The sequence below is a fragment of the Rousettus aegyptiacus genome, unplaced genomic scaffold, assembly GCF_014176215.1.
Source record: "Rousettus aegyptiacus isolate mRouAeg1 unplaced genomic scaffold, mRouAeg1.p scaffold_m13_p_2, whole genome shotgun sequence".
Taxonomy (NCBI): domain Eukaryota; kingdom Metazoa; phylum Chordata; class Mammalia; order Chiroptera; family Pteropodidae; genus Rousettus; species Rousettus aegyptiacus.
The window spans coordinates 23270191-23289745 of record NW_023416295.1 but is presented as its reverse complement, the minus strand read 5'-3'; the positions used below and the strand labels follow the sequence as shown (position 1 = coordinate 23289745).

The following is a 19555-nucleotide window of genomic DNA, read 5'->3' as shown; positions in this document are numbered from 1 at the left end:
ATACTTAGATTTGGGTTTATGTACTTTAAAGCTTTTTCAATGGCTTATTCCATATATTCTCCAAAAAGTATGACAGAGATAAGAAAGAATTCTTTAATGTTATTCAGTTTACATCCAAATTATATTTTTTAAAAAATAACTATTAAAAGGTAGCCATTAAAGTTAAAATTTCTAAAATGTTTAACAGCAACTTCTAAAATGTTGTTTGTGGAACAAGTCTTCATTAGTAAAAATATCAAATAGACAGAGAGCATTATCTAACTGACAGCTTTTATTGTGAACCTAAAATATAATGCAAAATAGTAAGCCACAATGCCAGGGAGTGATTCTGGCACACTGTTATATGATTATCAGTGATGTACTGGGCAATAATTTTTTTACTAATCATGGGTGACATAACTAAATGACATCAAATGAATTTGAGAACTGTACTAGAGTTCATCTTGGTATTTGTTTTGTGATGCTTAGTTATCATAAAATTTTTAAAAAATCACTAAAGGTGATTTCAGAGATGTTCTCAAAAGGAAGGGGTTGATTCTACCAGTTAAAAACCATAGATAAATATAGTTTTCTACACAAATACTAAATTGTCCCAAACTCATTATAGTCCCTTACATATTTGACAGGGTCATAATAATATACTAGACTCAACATATACAATTCTCTACATATATATTGCTTCATGCTGGACAGAACTTAAGGTTTCTTTTGAAATTATACACTTGAAAGCATTATATAAATTTTAGATATTATTTTTAAAATTATGTCAAACTGAGTAGATTTTTTCAACAAATAGAGAACAGATGGCTCTTCTCTTGTTCAATTCTATTCGTTTGTTCAACAACACTGGTGATTTAAGAACAAAATGTACATTGTTCCTGCTCTCATAGAAATTACTGTCTGGTCTGATAGACACACATTAATGAAAAGTACAAAATTGTACAGTGAAGCAGAATATAGAGCACAATAAGCATATATAATAGAGGAACCTAACTAAAGTCGATAGATACAAATTGAAAAAGAGATTACTTTTTTACAGAAAATATATAAAATGAAAACCAAAAGACACAAAACTAAAATGAAATTTCAAAAAATATATAGGTGTATAAGAGATATGATCAATAGCTACGAAGCACAGGTTATTTTTAGTTTTCTGTTTTAAACTCTTTTTCCTCTCAAGTTACTCTGACCACTATAGAAAAATTAGTATAGATTAGAAAATTTTTTAAACTTCAATTAATCAGTAATCTCACCATCTAGAGATAACCACTGCTAATATATAGATATATAATTCCTAAAATGTTATATACTATATATATAAATACATATATATACACACACACACAGACACACACACACACACACACACACACACAAGGTTACCTGTAAATATAAGTAAAAAGCATGAAATAATAAACTCAATACAGAACTAAACCTTCTAAATTTGAAAATTATTTCTTTAAACAAGATGTTTGGGAAATTTTCAATCCAATTAAGCTAGTATTTTCAAAAGGTACATAATCTAAGTAATTATGATTTAAGTTTTCACTACCTAAATGAATTTCCAAAAATGCTAATATACTATAATGTTTTCATTGATATATCAGCTAACCTTACATTTCCAATATATGAATTTTCATTCAATAAAATATTATGTAAAAATTATAAATCATGTTTTCAAAACAATCTTTAAGACCATAGGGGAATGGCCATGATATGTGTGTGTGTATGTGTGTGTGTGTGTATTTATTTATTTTAGGCAAGGCAACCCTTGGTTGACCTCACAGATTGCATGGACCTTGTCAGCTTACGATCCCTTATTTTTTAAATTTTTTACAACTACAGCACCTGGTCTTCCTAAGTGGTCACCCATACAAGTACTAACCAGGCCTGACCTTGTTTAGTTTCCAAGATCAGATGGGATCAGGCTTGTTCGGGGTAGCAGGGCCCTACACTATGATATGTTTTGAAGGGGAAAAAAATGGACACATAAATAGTCAGATCCAACTTTGCTTAATTACATACATAAAATAGAAAAAGTCTACGAATTGACATATGTATTATGAAACCATTAAAAGTCATTTAAAATATCATAAAAAATGATCATAATTCAGTGTTAAATAGGGAAAAAATCAGGAAATAAAAAATTCACATAGCATGATCTCGATTTTGCTTTTTAATACAAACACATGGCTCACTGGAGACTTCACATACACACATACACACACAACTCACACACCCACACATAGAAAAAGACTAGAAGGAAACAGATCAAAATGTTCATAGTGTTCCTTCTGTTTTTTGAATGGTGATATGGAGATTTCCCCCTTCCTTTTTCTATTATTTAAAAAATTTTTCATAATAAGCAAGTATTGTAACTATAAACAGAGGAATTTTTCCCCAAAAGAAATTCAACATAATAAAATATTTTGAACACAACATGGGCGATAACATAGATGTTAAATGAAAGCATATTTGAAAGAATACTATAAAATAATGTAAGTAAAAATGTAAAATGCTACTTTTGAAGTAAAAGAACTAAATGTTACTTTTAAATAACATAAATTTCTAAGCATTGTATTTTTTTAAAAGACAGGTAACACTCTCTAGTCCTTTACTGAATAAATTCTCATCAAACTCTAGCAAAATTACAGTAATGCTTTAATTTTACTGTCAGCTCATGGTAGTATTAGTTTGCCACCCATGTAGAACTCTGTCTGACCAACAAAACCAAAATACAACACATAAATATTTCATGCTTAAAATCCCACCGCCCTTGTTGCCTCAACTACCTTCTCAAAAGAGACAGAAAACAGACCAAGGGAAGCATCTTAGAAACAGAACTGTGGAGGGCTCTAACCTGGTTCGACTGCATGCAGCTCTCTGCAGCTCTTGTATTAACTGACCAGTACACTCTGGCTCTCTGCTGGCCGCCTGCAGCAAGGCTTTCCTAAACGTGTGCCGGCATTTCTTTTGACGAGATTCTGCCCGCTCCAGGCGGCAGAGGTGCTTATATTTCTGCTGAAAGTAAGTGCAAAGTTGGGTCACCCTGGCGCTCCTACTCTCCGTATCATCATCATCTGACCTGGAAGGTGCAGAAACAGAAGTGAACAATTGATTAAACATGAGGAAAAGCAGGGGAAGTAGAGTGGCTGGATGCACACAGTTAAAATTTGTGGCATGTGAGCACACGACGAAATTAGAGGAAAAGAAGTCCAGTAGAGCTGAAAAATAAGCACAATGTTTCAGCAATAAGTAAAGCAGTAGACACAAACCAATGCTTTAAGACGCTTAACCTTGTTATTGTTAGCATGTCATAATCAGACAATGCATTTATGTCTTCTAAATTTTAAATGACTAGGAATTCTTAGAAACAATATATTTTCTTTACCTTTAAAGAAAGTCTGAGCAAAGGACATGGCAGTTTTAAGGTAACACTCAGCATAATTTCATAAAAGATAGGTAAGTCACACCAGAAACAGAGCAGTGAATTCTAACAGCACATTATCAAAGTGCTGCCCTTTTAGATGTAGGGATTTTTAACTTTTTTTTTTCTTGCAAAGAACTTAAAGAAGTTTGATTGTAGGCATCACAATTATTTTACAGATTTTTTTTCTTTTAAACTACAGGAGATATCCTAAACAACATTTCATATACCAGAATTTCTTCTGTCATTACACTAATGTTAATTGATTGGTGGCCCCTGCAGGAGTGCTCCATTGAAAAGGATGCTTAAGGCACATCTAGGCTCAACATGAGAGTGCTGTGGTTAGTTAGCGATGTCCACCATCAGTGAGGTTGGAAAGGTCACTTTCTATTGAACAAATATGGTCTCACTTTTTACTGTTACAAATAATGCACAATAGATTTGAAAACTGAACTTATTTCTCTTCTATCCTAACATAAATATATAGCACAACTGTGGCACTATAAACTATATATTATCTTACTAATCTTCTATAAATCATTGCTTGATTTCTCTTCTTAGGGGGTATGCCTCCTTTTTCCTTCAGCATAGCCCACTAATAGGCTACTCTGTAAACTTCCATTTAGCATATGTCCTAAGAAATATGTTCTCTTTAATATGCATTCTACTAAAGATATACCAACTGAAGGATCTTACTACTATCTTTTCATTTATTCAGCATTCGATAGTTACTGTATGTCTATTATGTTAAGTACTGTAGAGGAGAGACAAAACATTTCAAGGAGTTGGTAATGCAATTTAGACAAGATAAATGCATCCCAAAAGTTAAGCAATTCAAAAGAGAATAGAATTAGTAACTAAAACTGTGGGGGCAGACAAACCAATGATTCAAATAGCTGACCTCAAAAGAAATATCTGGGAGCTTTTTAAAATTTCAGATTCCCAAGACCTACCACAAGATCTACTGAACAAGAGTTTCCATGGGATGAGGCCCAGAAATCTTTATTTTGAATTGTTCCCCCAAGTCCAATAGCAGATCTTCATTTGAGAGTTCTAGTTAGAGCCACAGGTGCCATAAATATCTTTAACGTGAGGTAGACAACAATAAGTGACATAAGTACAGAAAAAGTGCTATGAAAGTTCCAAGGGTACCTCACAAGGATAAAATAACATGAGCTAAGATACATGGATGAACAGGATGGGGAACAGCCAGTAGTAAGTAGCTCGACTTTGCTAAGGTGTGGAGTAGGTAGGGTAAGGTAAACTTCCTAAACCTGAAGACCACATACAATAAAGAACCTTGTAGATTTTTAAGAAAAGAAGTAATAGTAATAGAGCTGTGTACGAGAAAGACGGTACTGTCAGAAGCTATAAGCGGAGGAAGGGATGGAAGAAGAGACAGCGAGGAATTAGAAAACTGAGATAACAAGGAGCCGTACCAGGGTGGCAGCGGCAGGACCGGGGTGGGAGGCAAGGGGCATGTGTACAAGGTCGACTCTGCCGGCTGGCCAAGGAAATGAAAGGAACAGTTTACCACGTAACAGTTTCCATCAGTAAAGACCAGGGAACAGGAGCAAGAGCAGATCTGGGGCAGGAAACAAATTCCATTTCATACCTAGGGAATTTAAAGTACGGATGAGGTATTAAAGGGAAGGTGGAAAAACCGTTGGAAATGATACACTGGAACATATTTAGGGAAGAGATACAGGTTTCGGAGTCAACAACTAACAACTGAGCAACACGGGAGTGACTGAAAGTAGAAGACCACAGAGATAATAGAAAAAACAAGACGTAAGGGCAATTATCATTAAAGAATTAACTCATTTGGTGGCTGGATATGAAAGATAAGAAAGTCAATAATGACTCAATAACTTTGACTCTGCAGAGCTAGGAGAATAGAAGTGCCATTAATAAAGGAAGAAGAGGAGAAACAGCAAGACTTTAAAGGAAAGTAAAGCTAAGACGAGTAAATCACTTGCTAAAATTGTTATTTGAAAAGACTATTACTACAGGGAGGAATGGCCTAGCTCAGTGATTTTCATGTTAACTATGGAAAGATGCACCTGGATTCTACACCGTTACGAAAGTTTTCAAAGCTTATTCATACTTTCCACACTTAGCTTGCTGTGGTCCAGTAATCAGAAGTTTGCAGACTGGCAAAGGTCCACAGATCATTGGTGGCATAGTCCTAAACTAGAAAATCTCCAAGATGCCTCCCATTTCTAAGATGCTATGACATTAATATTTCAAACCTGGTTGCTGAGGAAAAGTAGTAAACTATAAAGAAAAAGGCCGATATTCATCATTTACCAGCAGCTGACAAGGCCCAGCACCTACTGCATTCTCAGTATGTGTCAGTTTCCTTAAGTTTCCTCATCTGAGAAATTAGAGATAAAGCTAGCTGGTTTGCCTATCCCCTGAGGCTGTTAACAGAATGAAAAGAAAGAACATGTGAAATCACAATATAAGTACAGGTATTATTATTATTATTAATTATTATTATTATTATTATTAAAATGCTACTAATAATTCCAAATATAAGCAGTAAAGTCCAAACCTGATTCCCTAAGACTTCAGGTTTATTTATCTGTCACCTCAAGGTATGATATGAAGCTCCCAAAATAACATTCATTTTAATTGACTTTATTAAAATAAGAGCAAAAAGCTAACATCTCTGATAAAAATAGGGGAGTCAAAAAGAGGCACACGTATTGAGAAAAACAATGAGTTTAATAGAAATGCTGAATTTAGCATATTGGCAGAATATTCAAAGAGAATTATTTGATAGGTAGTTCAAACTCAAAGAAAAGATCAGACAAGAGAAAAAGATTTGGGAGTTATTCGCATAGAGATAACAGTTGAAACAACAACAACAAAAATAAATAAAAGAATTATGGCAATATGGCAATTTAGATACCCGAAGGCAGGAGTCCCCAACCCTGGGGCTATGGACTGGTACCCGTAGGTCAACTGTTAAGAACCAGGTCGCACAGCAAGAGGTGAGTGGTGGCAAACAAGCGAAGCTTCAGCTGTACTTGCAGCCACTCCCCAGCACTAGCATCACCGCCTCAGCGCCACCTCAGATGATCGGGCATTAGATTTTCATAGGAGCACTGCTCCCTGGTGCCAAAAAGGTTGGGGGCCTACATACAGGATAAGATTACTTACACAGACATTTTTGGTCTCAAAGGAAGTAGAGGAAATCTCTTTCCCAAACTGCTTAGTCAAAAAGCAAACAAAAAACATTAAAAAAAAAAAAATAGAATTGAAGCTAAAGTTGGAAGCAGGGAACAAAGGGGGAAATGGGCTGTACTCAGGGCACATGATGATAGGTGCACTAACAGTGGATATAAAGTCTCATCCCAACAAGATGAAGTAGCTTAACCTAAGATTCTAGGATAAATCTAGGACCTAAAAAATTAAAATTACCATGCACAGGAAAAGGTAACCCACTTTGTACAACAAGAAGAAAAAAAAATAAACGGCAGATACAGACGTACAAGGAAGAACTCCAAAGGTTGGAATTATAAGATACTGAATATAAAAGTTATATATGAAATGTTTAAAGGATAGATTTAAAAAGATATAAAAGCAATAAAAGACAAACAGAAATGACCAATAAATCTGAAAGTAAATGTAATCCATACATATATTATATATATAATTATATACATAATTATAATTATATATACATATTTTAAACCAAAATTTCATGGATATTTTACCCCCAAAAAGGAAACAAGGCAATTATGTCCATCTCCACTATTTCTATTTGATATTTTACTGAAAGTCTTAGCCAATACAATAAGGCCAGAAAAAGCAATAAAAGGCATAAGTAAAATAGTTTGTATTCACAGATGACATAATTTTCTGCAAAAAAAAAAAATCAAAAGAATTTACCAAAAAATCTAGAAATAAGTAAACGTATCAAAATTGCAGTATATATTAACAACTAAAGATCAATCTAACAATAAACTTTATTTCTACATAAGCACAAAACAAATGAAAAAATAAAATTACAACTCAGTTTACAACAGCATCAAAAACAAACTACTTCAGAATAAATATGAGAAAAGATGTGCATGATCTTCATTCCAAATATTAAGCAAAAAAATTCTGCAGACCTAAACTAGAGCAGTATCACATCTTCATGGATTAGAAGACTTACTTTTTGTTAAAATATAAATTCTCCACCAACTGATTTATAATTAAAAAAAAAACAAAATCATAATTGGCTAGTGTGCAAACAATGACAATGATTATAAGATTTCTGTGGAAATAAGAAGTACCCAGAATAGTCAAGATATGAAGAAAAAAAAAAAAACTAAGTTGTAGGATTCAAAATAATGAACAGCGGTCCCCGACCTTTTTGGCACCAGGGCCCGGTGCTCCTATGAGAATCGAATGCCTGATGATCAGAGGTGGGGCGGACAGGGTGATGCTGGCGCTGGGGAGCGGTGCAGATACAGACGAAGCTTTGTTTCCTCCCTTGTTCACCCGCCCGCCCACCACTCACCTCCTGCTATGCGGCCTGGTTCCTCATAGGACACTGACCAGTACCAGTGCAAGCTTGAATTTCTAAAACTACTATAAAACAAAGTAGTCTAAAACTTAATGGAACAGAACTGTTCAGAAATAGGTTCACATTTATTTAGTTGATTAATTCTTGACAAAGATGTCAAAGCATTTGAATGGAAAATGAAAGGTATTTTTAATAGCACTGGAACAGCTAAATATCCATTAATATAAAAGAATGAACCTTGACCCCAACCACACCACACCACACCAAAAAATTTATTTGATGGGTTATAGACCTAAATATTAAAGCTAAAGTTAAACCTACGAAGTTTCTAAAGATGACAGAGAAAATTAGGAATCAATAACTATATGAAATTTGAGAACTTCATTAATATGTGTAAATTAAATAACATACTCCTAAATAATCAATGGGCCAAAATATAAATCACAAGAGAAAATAGAAAATATTTTGAGGTAAATGAAAATGATACAAGTACCATAACTTATTGATGAATATAAAAGGAAAACTCAAATTTTTCCTTCACGAGTAGGGAAAAATCCAGTTCTTCCCTACTGTGTTTCTTTTCTATGAGTCTCATTTACTACTGACACAAAACATTTCTGGTCACCTAATGTGTGGAAGCTTCCCCCACACCAAGCAACTGTCTGTGATACTTGCTTAGTGTCCTACAATTTAACCTAATTCTAACACTACCTATATCTGGAGACAGCATCAGATCCCACAGCTCTGTCCCACAAGACTTCTCCCATCCTACTTCAGATGCCAATCACAAGTAGTGGGTCCCAAGATTACCCACAACTTCTGTCCAATTTGGCTATACGTTGGAGGTTTCCATGACCCCCTCCCTTTAGGTTTGATTAGTCTGCTAGAGAAGCTCACAGAACTTAGGGAAACTTACTTACACTTACCAGTTTATTAAAAGACACAGATGAACATCCAGATGAAAGAAATGTGTAAAGCAAGGTACGTAGGAAGGGGTACATCAGTCTCCCGGCACCCGCCCAGAAGCTTCAACCCAGAAGGTCTCTAAACCTCCCACTGCTGCGATTTTATGGAGGCTTCCTCACATAGGCATGATCAATTGTTAACTCCATTTCCATCCTCTCAACCCTTTCTGGAGGATTGGGAGTGAAGCTGAAAATTCCAAGCTTCTAATAATTGCTTGGTCTTTCTGGTGACCAGCACCTATTGAGGAGCCAGCCACCCATCTAGAGTCACCTCATAAGAAAAAGAGATGCTACTAGTACTCTTATAAGTTAGAAATTTACAAGGGTTTTTGGAGCTCTGTGTCAGGAACTAGGAACAGAGACCAATATATCTTTTCTTTTATCTCACAATGAAGCTTAGAAAGAAATTTGTAGCTATAATCTCCTATGTTTTTTTCTAAAAAAGAAAGCTACCAAATAAACAACCTAACATTTCACCTTAAGAAATTAGAGAAAGAGAAAACTAAACTCAAAACAAGCAGAAAGAAAGAAATATACTAGGAAAGAAATAAATGAAAAAAGAATAGAAAAAGTATAAGAGAGATAAATCGATGAAACCAAAAACTGGTTCTTTGAAATGATCAACAAAATTGACAACCCTTAAAGCTCAACTAACCAATAAGAGGGACTCTAATTACCAAAATTAGAATTGAAAGCAGGTACATTACTACCTGTCTTACAAAAAAAAAGATTATAAGGAATTATTATAAAAATTGTATGCCAATAAATTAGATAATAAAGGTGAAATGAACAAGTTCCTAGAGAGACACAAGCTTCTGACTTTCGCTCAAGAAAAAAACAAAATCTGAAGAAATCTTTAAACAAGTAAAGAGATTGAATTAGTAATCAAAACTTCCCACAAAGAAAAGTCCCCTAATCTGACGGCTTCACTGGTGAATTATACCAAATGTTTAAAGAATTACCACTAATCAATCACAAATTCTTCAAAAAAAAAAAAAAAAGAAAGAAAGACAAGAAAAGAAAAGAAATAAAGAAAGAAAAGAAAAAAGAAAAGAGAAAAAGGAAAAGGAAAAGGAAAAGAAAAAGGGAAAGGAAAAGGAAAAGGAAAGGAAACACTTCCCAACTCTATCAGGCCAGTATAATCCCAATACCAAAATCAAACGAAGACATCACAAAGAAAGGAAACTACAAGCTGATATACCTTATGAATACAGATGTAAAGTTTTCAACAAGATGCAAAAGATCCAAATCTAGCAGGATGTCAAAAAGGTTTATATACCATAAACAATGGAATTTATCCAAGAAATGAAAACTGAATTCAACATATGAAAATCAAAGTAATAGACCATATTAAGACAAAAAAAAACTACATCATCTCAAGAGATACATGTTACATGAATGAATCCTGAAGATGTTATACTAAGTAAAATAAACCATGCAGGAAAGGACGATTACTGTATAATTCTACTTCTATGAGGCATCTAGAGTAGTCACATTCATAGAGACAGAAAGTATAAAGGAAGTTGCCAGGAGCTGGGGAAGAGGGAGGAATGGGAACTTTTCGCTTAATGGGTACAGTTTCCATTTAAGATGAAAAAGTTTTAAGATGGATAGTGGCGATAGTTGAACCACAATGTGAATGTGCTTAATGCCACTGAAATGTACACTTAAAAAATGCTTGAAATGGTAACTTTTATATTATGCATATTTTACCACTTTAAAAAAAAGAATAGGTCTACGGCCATGCAACCCTGAACACGTCCGATCTTGTCTGATCTCAGAAGCTAAGCAGGGTTGGGCCTGGTTTGTACTTGGATGGGAGACCACCTAGGATGACCAAGTACTGTAGGTGTAAAAAAAATAAATAAGTAAAAAATAAAAAGTAAAAAAAAAGAATGGTCTCAGACTGGTAGTGTTCCAAGTACCTTAAAGAACCAAACATAAATCCTCTCTGGGGTAATCCGCTTTCATTTCAGAGTTAAAAAAAATTTTCACAGACAATTTTCCTTTATGAACTTTAATGTTTAAAAGAAATTTTAAAGGTCATTTCAAGGAGAGCTTGTGGGACCAGGATCTCTTTTTCACTGTGACCAATGACTGAAGTTCTCCATAGGATGTACTAGTCACTCAATAGTGCTGAGGAGATATAAAATTTAGCTACGTATCAATAATTGGTGGTGTGGGGAAGTAAATGTCTCCCAAGTTTAATCACCGCCTACTCTCCTCTTTTTTAGACAAAAAAATATACTTTTTAAATATTCACCAAATATAAAAGGAAACAAGGCACCTGGAGTATGGGCTGGTGGAAACAAGAAACAGCTGATTTCAGATATTGGACCAATCAGACATAGACTATACAATGAGTATGTGTAAGATATTTCAAGAAATAAAAGAGAGGCTTAAGAACATGAATAAATAGCAAGTTGATGTAAACAAAAACTAAAGAGAAGTTCTAGAAATGGAAAATATAATAACTAAAATTTAAAATTCAATGTACAGCTCTAACAGGAGATTAGATACAGATGTAAGATAAATTTAAGGAAATTACCCATAATACAGTACAAAGAGATAAGGTAAGAAAAAAAATATGAAAGAAATGGATGACAGAGTGAAAAGAGGTGCATCACATGTCAAAATGGATTTTCAGGAAAAATGGGGAGAGACGGAGAGACAGACAGACAGAGAGAATGGGGTAAAGGCACTATTTCATGAGATAATGGCTGAGAAAAACACCAGAATTGATGAAAGATGCCAATAAATCCTAAAGAAGATAAAGAGAAATGTACATTTAACTATTGAAGTTAGAAAAAGAGCAACAGAATAAACATAAACAATGTAGGAGATAAAAAAAGACAAAAGCAAAAATCAATGAAATAGAAAACAAATATATAATGGATACAAATATATGAATGAGAAAAATCAAAAGCTGGTTCCCTGAAAACACCAATAAAATAGAAAACCTCTGGTGAGATTGATCGAGGCAATAAAAAGACAAAAGTAATAATATTAGGAATGAAGGCTATAACCACAGATAACAAATCAAAAAGAAAAAATTATATAATAAAAAATTTTAGGCCAAAACATTCAAAATCTTAATTGAAAAGAAAATTTTTAAAAAAATCATTACTTACAAAATTGATTCAAGGAGAAACAGAATATCTAAAGTCCTCTTTCTGTTAACTAAAACTGAATCTCTTATTAAACACTCACGTAGAAAACTCCTGAGTTCTATTAATATTCAGAGAAAAATAATTCTGATCATACACAAAATATTCCTAATGTCAGAAAGAGGGGATATTCTCATTTAATAAGGCTATCCTAAGCTTTACACCAAAGCTTAACAAGGCAAATATGACAACAGAAAAATTTATAAGAAAATCTTATTAATGGCCATCAAGGCAAAAATTATTAGTAAACCGAATCTAGCAGTGCAGTACTGGCACAAGGACAAGCAGGCCAATGGAACAGAATAGAAAATGCACAGACAGACATACACATACATACCAAGGGTTCCAATGCAATAGAAAAAAACCTTTTTAATAGAGTGTTGGTTAAATCCACATGGAAAAAAATGATCCTTGTCCCTACTTCACATCATATATAAACTATACAAAAATAAATCCCACAAAGATTGTCAGTAAAACAATAAGGATTCTAGAAGATGATATGAGAGAATTGCTTCATGACCCTGGGTAAGCAATGATTTCTTAAGCAGGTCACAAATATACTAACCATAAAGGAAAAGACTAATAAATTATACTCATTAAAATCAAGAACTTTTTTCTATCAAAGGCACCATTAGAAATATGAAATGGTAAGCAGTTACTGACAGTAATTACTATTCCTTAACAACACATTTAAAGATACCAACTTATTTCTGCTACGGATACGTAAGTAAAAGCCTGAGAGGTCTACTTGGGCATACGCATCTACAACTAAACTAAGTAACCAAGGGACCTTTGCCAAAACAAGACCAAACTTTCTTCCCAAGATTTCTTTATGTACAATGCTGGTTTAGCAAGAAAACTCATGAAAACGTTCTTCAGGAGAGAGAGATTAGACAGACCTGGTGATCAGACAGACCACTGTCAGTTCTTCTTCCAAAAACTGAATGAACTCACTGAGGAATTTTAAATGGCAAAACTTTTTGAGAAATTTTAAATGGTAAAAACTTCTTGAAAATACAGTGATGGATGAGCTAAGTGGGGTGAATTTTCTACAGTTATTTTCTATTACATTTAAGCATAAGGTACAATAAAAGACAGGTAGCCGCAACAAAAAACTGGAATAAAGTTGTTCTATATATAGGTAGTTTAAAATACAGGACAGAGGTTCCTGTGATAGGCCACAGTGACAGATACAGGTGTGGAGTTGCAGAATAAATAGAATAGTAAACCAATTCAATCTCAGTTTCATCCAAGAGAAAGAATAGAGTGCTGCATGTCTAGACCATGATAAGAGTTCAACAAGAATATGCTGAATGAGTGAATAAATAAATGAAGAGAGAAAAATGAAGAGAAAAGATTAAAGTGAGAGCTGGGCAAGAAATAAGGATAACTGCTTATAAAATGGAGAAAAATATACTGAAGGAAAAGAACCAAGAAAGCAGAATATTGTGGTAAGTCAAAGAGGAAGCAAGTTAGAAAAAGTACCCAAGAAAGTAAAATGCCAGAGATGAAGAAAAATAAGGATGGTCACAAGTCTAAAACAACTTAAGAAATATCCTGCAAACTCTGCAAGAATATAAAGCAAATACTCCCAATACTGATGTCCAGGTCACCTTGAAAACAAAAATGGAAATCTTAACTACATTTAGCAATCATTTCCTTGTACCAGGTTCTGTGCTGAGCATGTATTTGTTACCTCATTTACAGAAATTTCTAAAATTAACCTAAAATATCTCAAGTCAAGTTAAGCTGATATGATGAGTATCAACCTTAGGGGCATGACTGATATTATCTGTAAGTAAGAAAGCTTAAGTTCGGTTGCACTTGTATTTGACAGAAAGAATATGATAATGGTTAGGAAACAGTCCTGAATGACATAAAATGGAACCTGAGAGAGAGAGAGAGAAAAAAAAGTATAGCTTCTGTAGTACTAATTAGGAGACAGGAGAGGCAGGGACAACTATATGAGAAATAAATCCCAGGGGTGGAAAGAGATGTATTAGGCTATTAGAATTTAATGACGTCGGTCATTAGTAAATCCAACTAATTCTCCTTGCTCTTAATTCCATGCCCAAATAAACTTCTGATTATACTTTGCTTCTCAGGTAGATCTTCTTAGGGAACATTTATACCACTTAATAATTATATTTCTCAACTGTATATTGGCATTTTGTTTATAGATTAGTCTTCTAGTGAATCAGTTCCCTAAGCCTAATCACCTTTGGCTGTACTAAGGAATCACACTTTCAAGCCTGTAAATTAAAAAACCAGACCCTATAACGTAGGTCCATTTCACAAACTAAAATTCCACGAGTTGGCCTGGGGCAGACAGCTGATCTCCCATCTTGCAGAACATCTATTCAAATCACAATGTTCTTTAAAAAATAATAAGCTTAGTCTGAGAGTGATATTTTGGTCCACAGATAAGGCTCTATCTCCAAAATGTCACACTGCACCAAGTGAATCCCTAAAAGGCTAAGGCAGTCACCTAAAAGAAAACCAGCTTTCTCACTATCATCAAAGGGACTGTGCATTAATCTACAGCTTCCTGATAAGGTAGATACCAAAAAACATTTAATGAGATTATCTTGAAAACATTTAGCACTTGAGAAATATTCAGCACATTAAAATACTAAAAAAAAGGATAGATCTTGCAGAAGGTAGAGATGAGGTAAAACAGCACTATTTCCAGCTCCTGTGGGGACAGAGCCGAAGAAGACAAGGAGCAGTCAGACAGAGGGCTCCAAGCAGCCCTCCATGCAAGTTCTCTGACCTACCTGGGCCTTGATTTTCTCTTCTGTAAAATGAGAAAACGGAATCAGATAATCTCTAAGGTCCCTTTCAATTCTAAATTCTACTACAATTATTTCCTTTAATGATAATGAGAAAGGTACAGAAACAAATTTACCAAGAAAATTTAAAAATAACTTTCCTTAAATAATATAGTACGTTTCTTCCTAAGTGGAATCTACCTCTTTTACAACAAAGCTGGATCCAATAAAAAATACAGAATGGTATTTATATATGATATATATGTATATATGATATATGTATATATATGAAGGATTGAATCTACTACAGTGGTAGTTTAAGAATAAAAGTCAAAAGAAGACTTACATGTGTCTTTCATATCTGAGGGTTTCTCGGATGGACCACGCAACCTGGTATGGTGAAGCCTGCTCTGAGTCCTCCAGTTCCTCTCCACTTTCTTCAGACCAGTCCAACCCTGGAACAGATGAGAAGATATTTCAAGGTAGAAAAATTTACTTTTATTTAAAATTTAGATCAAAAGCAACCTAAAAAAATAACCTAACACCTGTAGCAAGTACCATCATAGTGTGAATAATGCCTCCTGATGAGTTTCATCCCTAACAAAGATATTAATAATGAATGTATGATAGATACTCAGACCTAAAATAATGACATTATAAGAAAAAGGGCTATATTCCAAGGATGAACTTCTTTTGTCAGATACTTCATTAATGAAGTAGAAACGATATAAAGAGACAGAGTTCGAAGTAAAAAAAAAAAAAGAAAGAAAAAATATTTTCTTAAGTATCGAAACGTCATAAACTAAAACGTCAGGAAAAAACATAAAAACATTCAAGAAGGTGAGAAAATAAGTTCAGGCAAGAAAAAAGTCTAAAGGTGCCAGTGGAGTCACTCTATACTTCAACACAGAAGGGCCCTGGAGCAAACTGTCACAGGCAAAGGCAAAGACACTCCATCCCCGCTTCTCAACACCTCTGGGAAAAGGACTCTTCTCCCTACCAGGCAGGGCCACTCCTTGGGGGCTGCCCTTTACAGGACAGGTAGGATGGCACTGTTCTATTTCCGATGTGGCTTGAGGTTTCTTTTAATTCTTTTAAACAATAGCTACCACATTTTGTGTTCCATTTTGAAAAACAAGTTTAGAAGGAGAAGTAGAGAAATATATTATGAACGATGCTTACTGATTTTGTTAAATCCTATTATTTTTAATAGGGTAATTGTTAGCTTTCAACAGAAAGGTTTTACCTTTTCAGAAGTTTTATATCTTGAAGCAGTCTTGATAAATACTGACATTGCACAGCCTAAAATATGACAGTGGTGGGACTACATAACTTTAATATACTCATATTAAATATACTATGAAACTTAAGAGTCCTTGATAACTAGTATTCTATGTCTTCCTTCTTGACACTCCCTCAAAAATCATTAGACACATTTATATTAGAAAGGACCTCACAGAATCCTTCCATAATTTAAATGAGTTTACATGTGCCAGATAGGGAAATTTTTTAAAAGTTAACTGAAATGCAATTATAAATGCTTAAAATTAAATAACACATTGCCACTGGCATAAAGAAATCTCAACTCTAGTTCCAAGATGACTATCTAAAATGTCGGATCACCTTAAAAAGTAAGTTACGTCCTTTCAACTAAAATAATTCGTATGATGTGCTTTTTTAAAAAAATGAAAAACAATGACATGATCACAACATCAGCTTCAGAATGTTGAAAGATGGAGACTTTCAAACACAGAGTGACACTTAAGGCACCTTCGAAATTTAGAACATGAGTTATCTGTTGAAGTTATAATAATACTTTCTACTAAGAACCTAAACTTTCTCTGAAAAACTCAGGACTGAAGTCATAAGAACTAAAATGGAAGTGTTTCTCCTGTTGTGAAATTAACTGTCCAATAAAGCAAACCTTTGATCTTGGCTATCACTAGTTTTAATGTAACTGACAGAGATAACCAGCTCAGACAGGAGTACAAAAGCTATTAGAATACTGCATTTTCCTTTTATTCTTTGGTGATATGAATGCAGACTATGCTTGGTCATAATAGTACACTACAACTTCTGGTTTCTCTAAAATAACCTTTGTTTTAAAAACTAGGGCCCCCTAACATGCTTCAGTTAAGAACAGTAAAAAGACAATGCTTTTTCTGTAAGTTTCTGTTCAAAATGATAGAAAATCAGTCCTCAACATAGAATTCAAAAGTTAAATAATTATCAGCATCCAGAAGTAAGAATAAAAATCTAGTAGATGATATAGGTAAATAGTGGAATAAGAGGCGAACATTTGGAGGAGGGAAACAAAGTTAGATCTCTGACTCAAAACTAATGCCCAATGAGTTCCACATAGGTAACTAAAATGTAAACAATAAAATCATAAAAGGACTTAAAAAAATGTAGGTGAATATAATTATATACTCTTGAGAAGAAGAAAGTCCAAACTTGGGTAAAAACAAAACAAAAAAACCTGATTCAAAAGGGAGATATCCTTAAAAAAGGAACTATATAAATTTTAACTTCTTAATTCCAAAATCATTATAATATTTAAAAGCAAATAACAAATGGGAGGAAGGAGAGGCGTTGCAACAAACGTGATGTATAAAAAGCTCTTACAAATCACTAAAAAAGAAACACTTCATTAAAATGGCTGAAAAATTAAAAAGACAAAATAAATAATACAAATGTCCAAAAAAAGCACATAAATATTAAAAACTACATTATTAATCCAAAATAGCAGTTCTCATTCAAAGTATGGTCCACAGATCCCCAGGGGTCCCTGAAACCTTCTCAGGGAGTTCCATAGGTCAATACTATTTTCAAAATAATAAATAATACTAAGATATTATTTGCCTTTTTCACTCTGTTGACATTTGCACTGATGGTTAAAAAAAAAAAAAAAAAAAAAGAACCACAATGGGTAATACTGCTGTCACCTTAACATGAATCAAGGCAGTGGCACCGAGCTATACAAGTAGTTATGTTTCATACCGTGACTTGCTGTGAAATAAAACAAAACGAAGTTTTAAGAATGTCTTTGATAAAGCACTTGTTTACTAAATACTGTTTATTTTATTAAATCTCAATTCTTGAGTAGATGTCTTCATAATATTCTGTGTGACTCAATGAGACGTATACATAAAGTACCTCTGCTGCATATAAAGAAAGTATGATGGTTGCCTTGAGGAAAGGTACTTGCATGACTGTTTTAATTATGACCTAAACTAGCTGCTTTTTTCCACTCAATGCCATTTTTATTTGAAAGAGTGACTGACGCTATGGTTACTAAGACTTAGATACTGGCAGTCATTTTGTTTTCTAAAATGAATACGTTAAAACCGCAGCTTCAAGAATAACAATGGTCAATACCTGTTGCCAACGATAAAATTCAAATTTTTACTTGAAAGCTCAATTTTTGGAAAACTTGAAATCACCACTGAAAGTATGACAACTTCCTAATAGACAATTCTGATGAGATTGGTGGCAATATTAACGAATGTAATTTTAAATTTTTATATAATGAAATACGTCAACATTTGGAACATCTATATAACTCAGTATATTGGTATTTTCCCAATGACCAACATGTGATGTTGCAAAATCTTGCATGGGTAAAAGATCCATCCAAAGTACAAAGTAGATCAATGGATTTTAATGTAACAGTACGCAAAATTCCTTGATATGGTTTCAGATTCTGCATTGTAATTAATCTTCAAGAAACTACCACTTGTCAAGTTTTGGTATAGAATCAAATAAGAATATCCATGATTATTTGAAGGGGAAAAAAACTGTTAAAATATTCCTCCCTTTTCCAACTACAAATGTGTAAGGCTGTATTTTCATCTACTAACCAAAACCACATTTCATGACAGTTTGAATGTAGAAGCAAATAGGAGAATCCAGTAGTATTCTAGTATTTCAGATATTAAGATTTGCAAAACAATGTAAAAAGAATGCTGCTCTTTACATTACATTTGTTTTTGTTAGGGAAAAGTTATTTTTCATAAAAGAACACATTAACATGTAATGAGTTTGTTTTTATTTTTAAATGAATTAGCATTTTTTAAATTTCTCAGCTTTAACTTCTAATTCAGTAAATATTCAATAGATATAACTCACATACACAAAAGCTCTACAATATCCTCAGTAATTTTTAAGAGTGTAAAGGGATTCTAAGACCAAAAATTTGAAAAAAATACTGATGTAAGGTATGCAAATCAAAACAAAATTTCTATCAAATTTGCAAAGGCAAAATAATAGTAATAGTAATAATAATAATAGTAGTAGTGATAATAATAAAAATATCATATAATATCCAGGGCTGTAAAGACATAGAGAAGCTGTCATTCTCATATACTAATGAAAAGATAAAGTGACAAAATAATTCTGAAGTCAATACATATCAAAAACCTTTTAGGAAACTGCAAAAGCTTAGAAATGTAAATTCTGCTTCTAGAAATCTATTTGAAGAAGAAATTAAAAATGTGACAGTAATTATTTTACTGCAAGGTTATAAGGCAACAACACTTTATAATGATATAAACACAAAATGACTTAAATTATTCAACTATGACAAATTATGTTGTATATGAAAAATTACTAATTGATAATACATTACAAAAAATTTTAAGACACGCTACAAAACTGTAGGCATAGCAGGAAACCAATTTCTTTTTCCCCTCTTTAATTCCCCC

General features: G+C 33.4%; 1 protein-coding gene and 2 pseudogenes across 6 annotated transcripts in view; 1 reads left to right on the top strand and 2 right to left on the bottom strand.

Annotated features, from left to right (window-relative positions):
• Positions 1-19555, bottom strand: part of INO80D (INO80 complex subunit D) — a 65479-nt gene that overhangs the window by 25067 nt on the left and 20857 nt on the right. For all 6 annotated transcript variants that reach the window (XM_016135079.2, XM_016135076.2, XM_016135077.2 and 3 more), the window contains 2 exons: positions 15199-15307; positions 2861-3085 (listed from right to left, as the gene is read on the bottom strand). In XM_016135079.2, coding sequence (XP_015990565.2) covers positions 2861-3085; positions 15199-15307 — 334 coding nt within the window. The remainder of the gene's footprint in view (positions 1-2860; positions 3086-15198; positions 15308-19555) is intronic.
• On the bottom strand, positions 1837-1955 carry LOC118614273 (annotated as a pseudogene).
• On the top strand, positions 10648-10766 carry LOC118614210 (annotated as a pseudogene).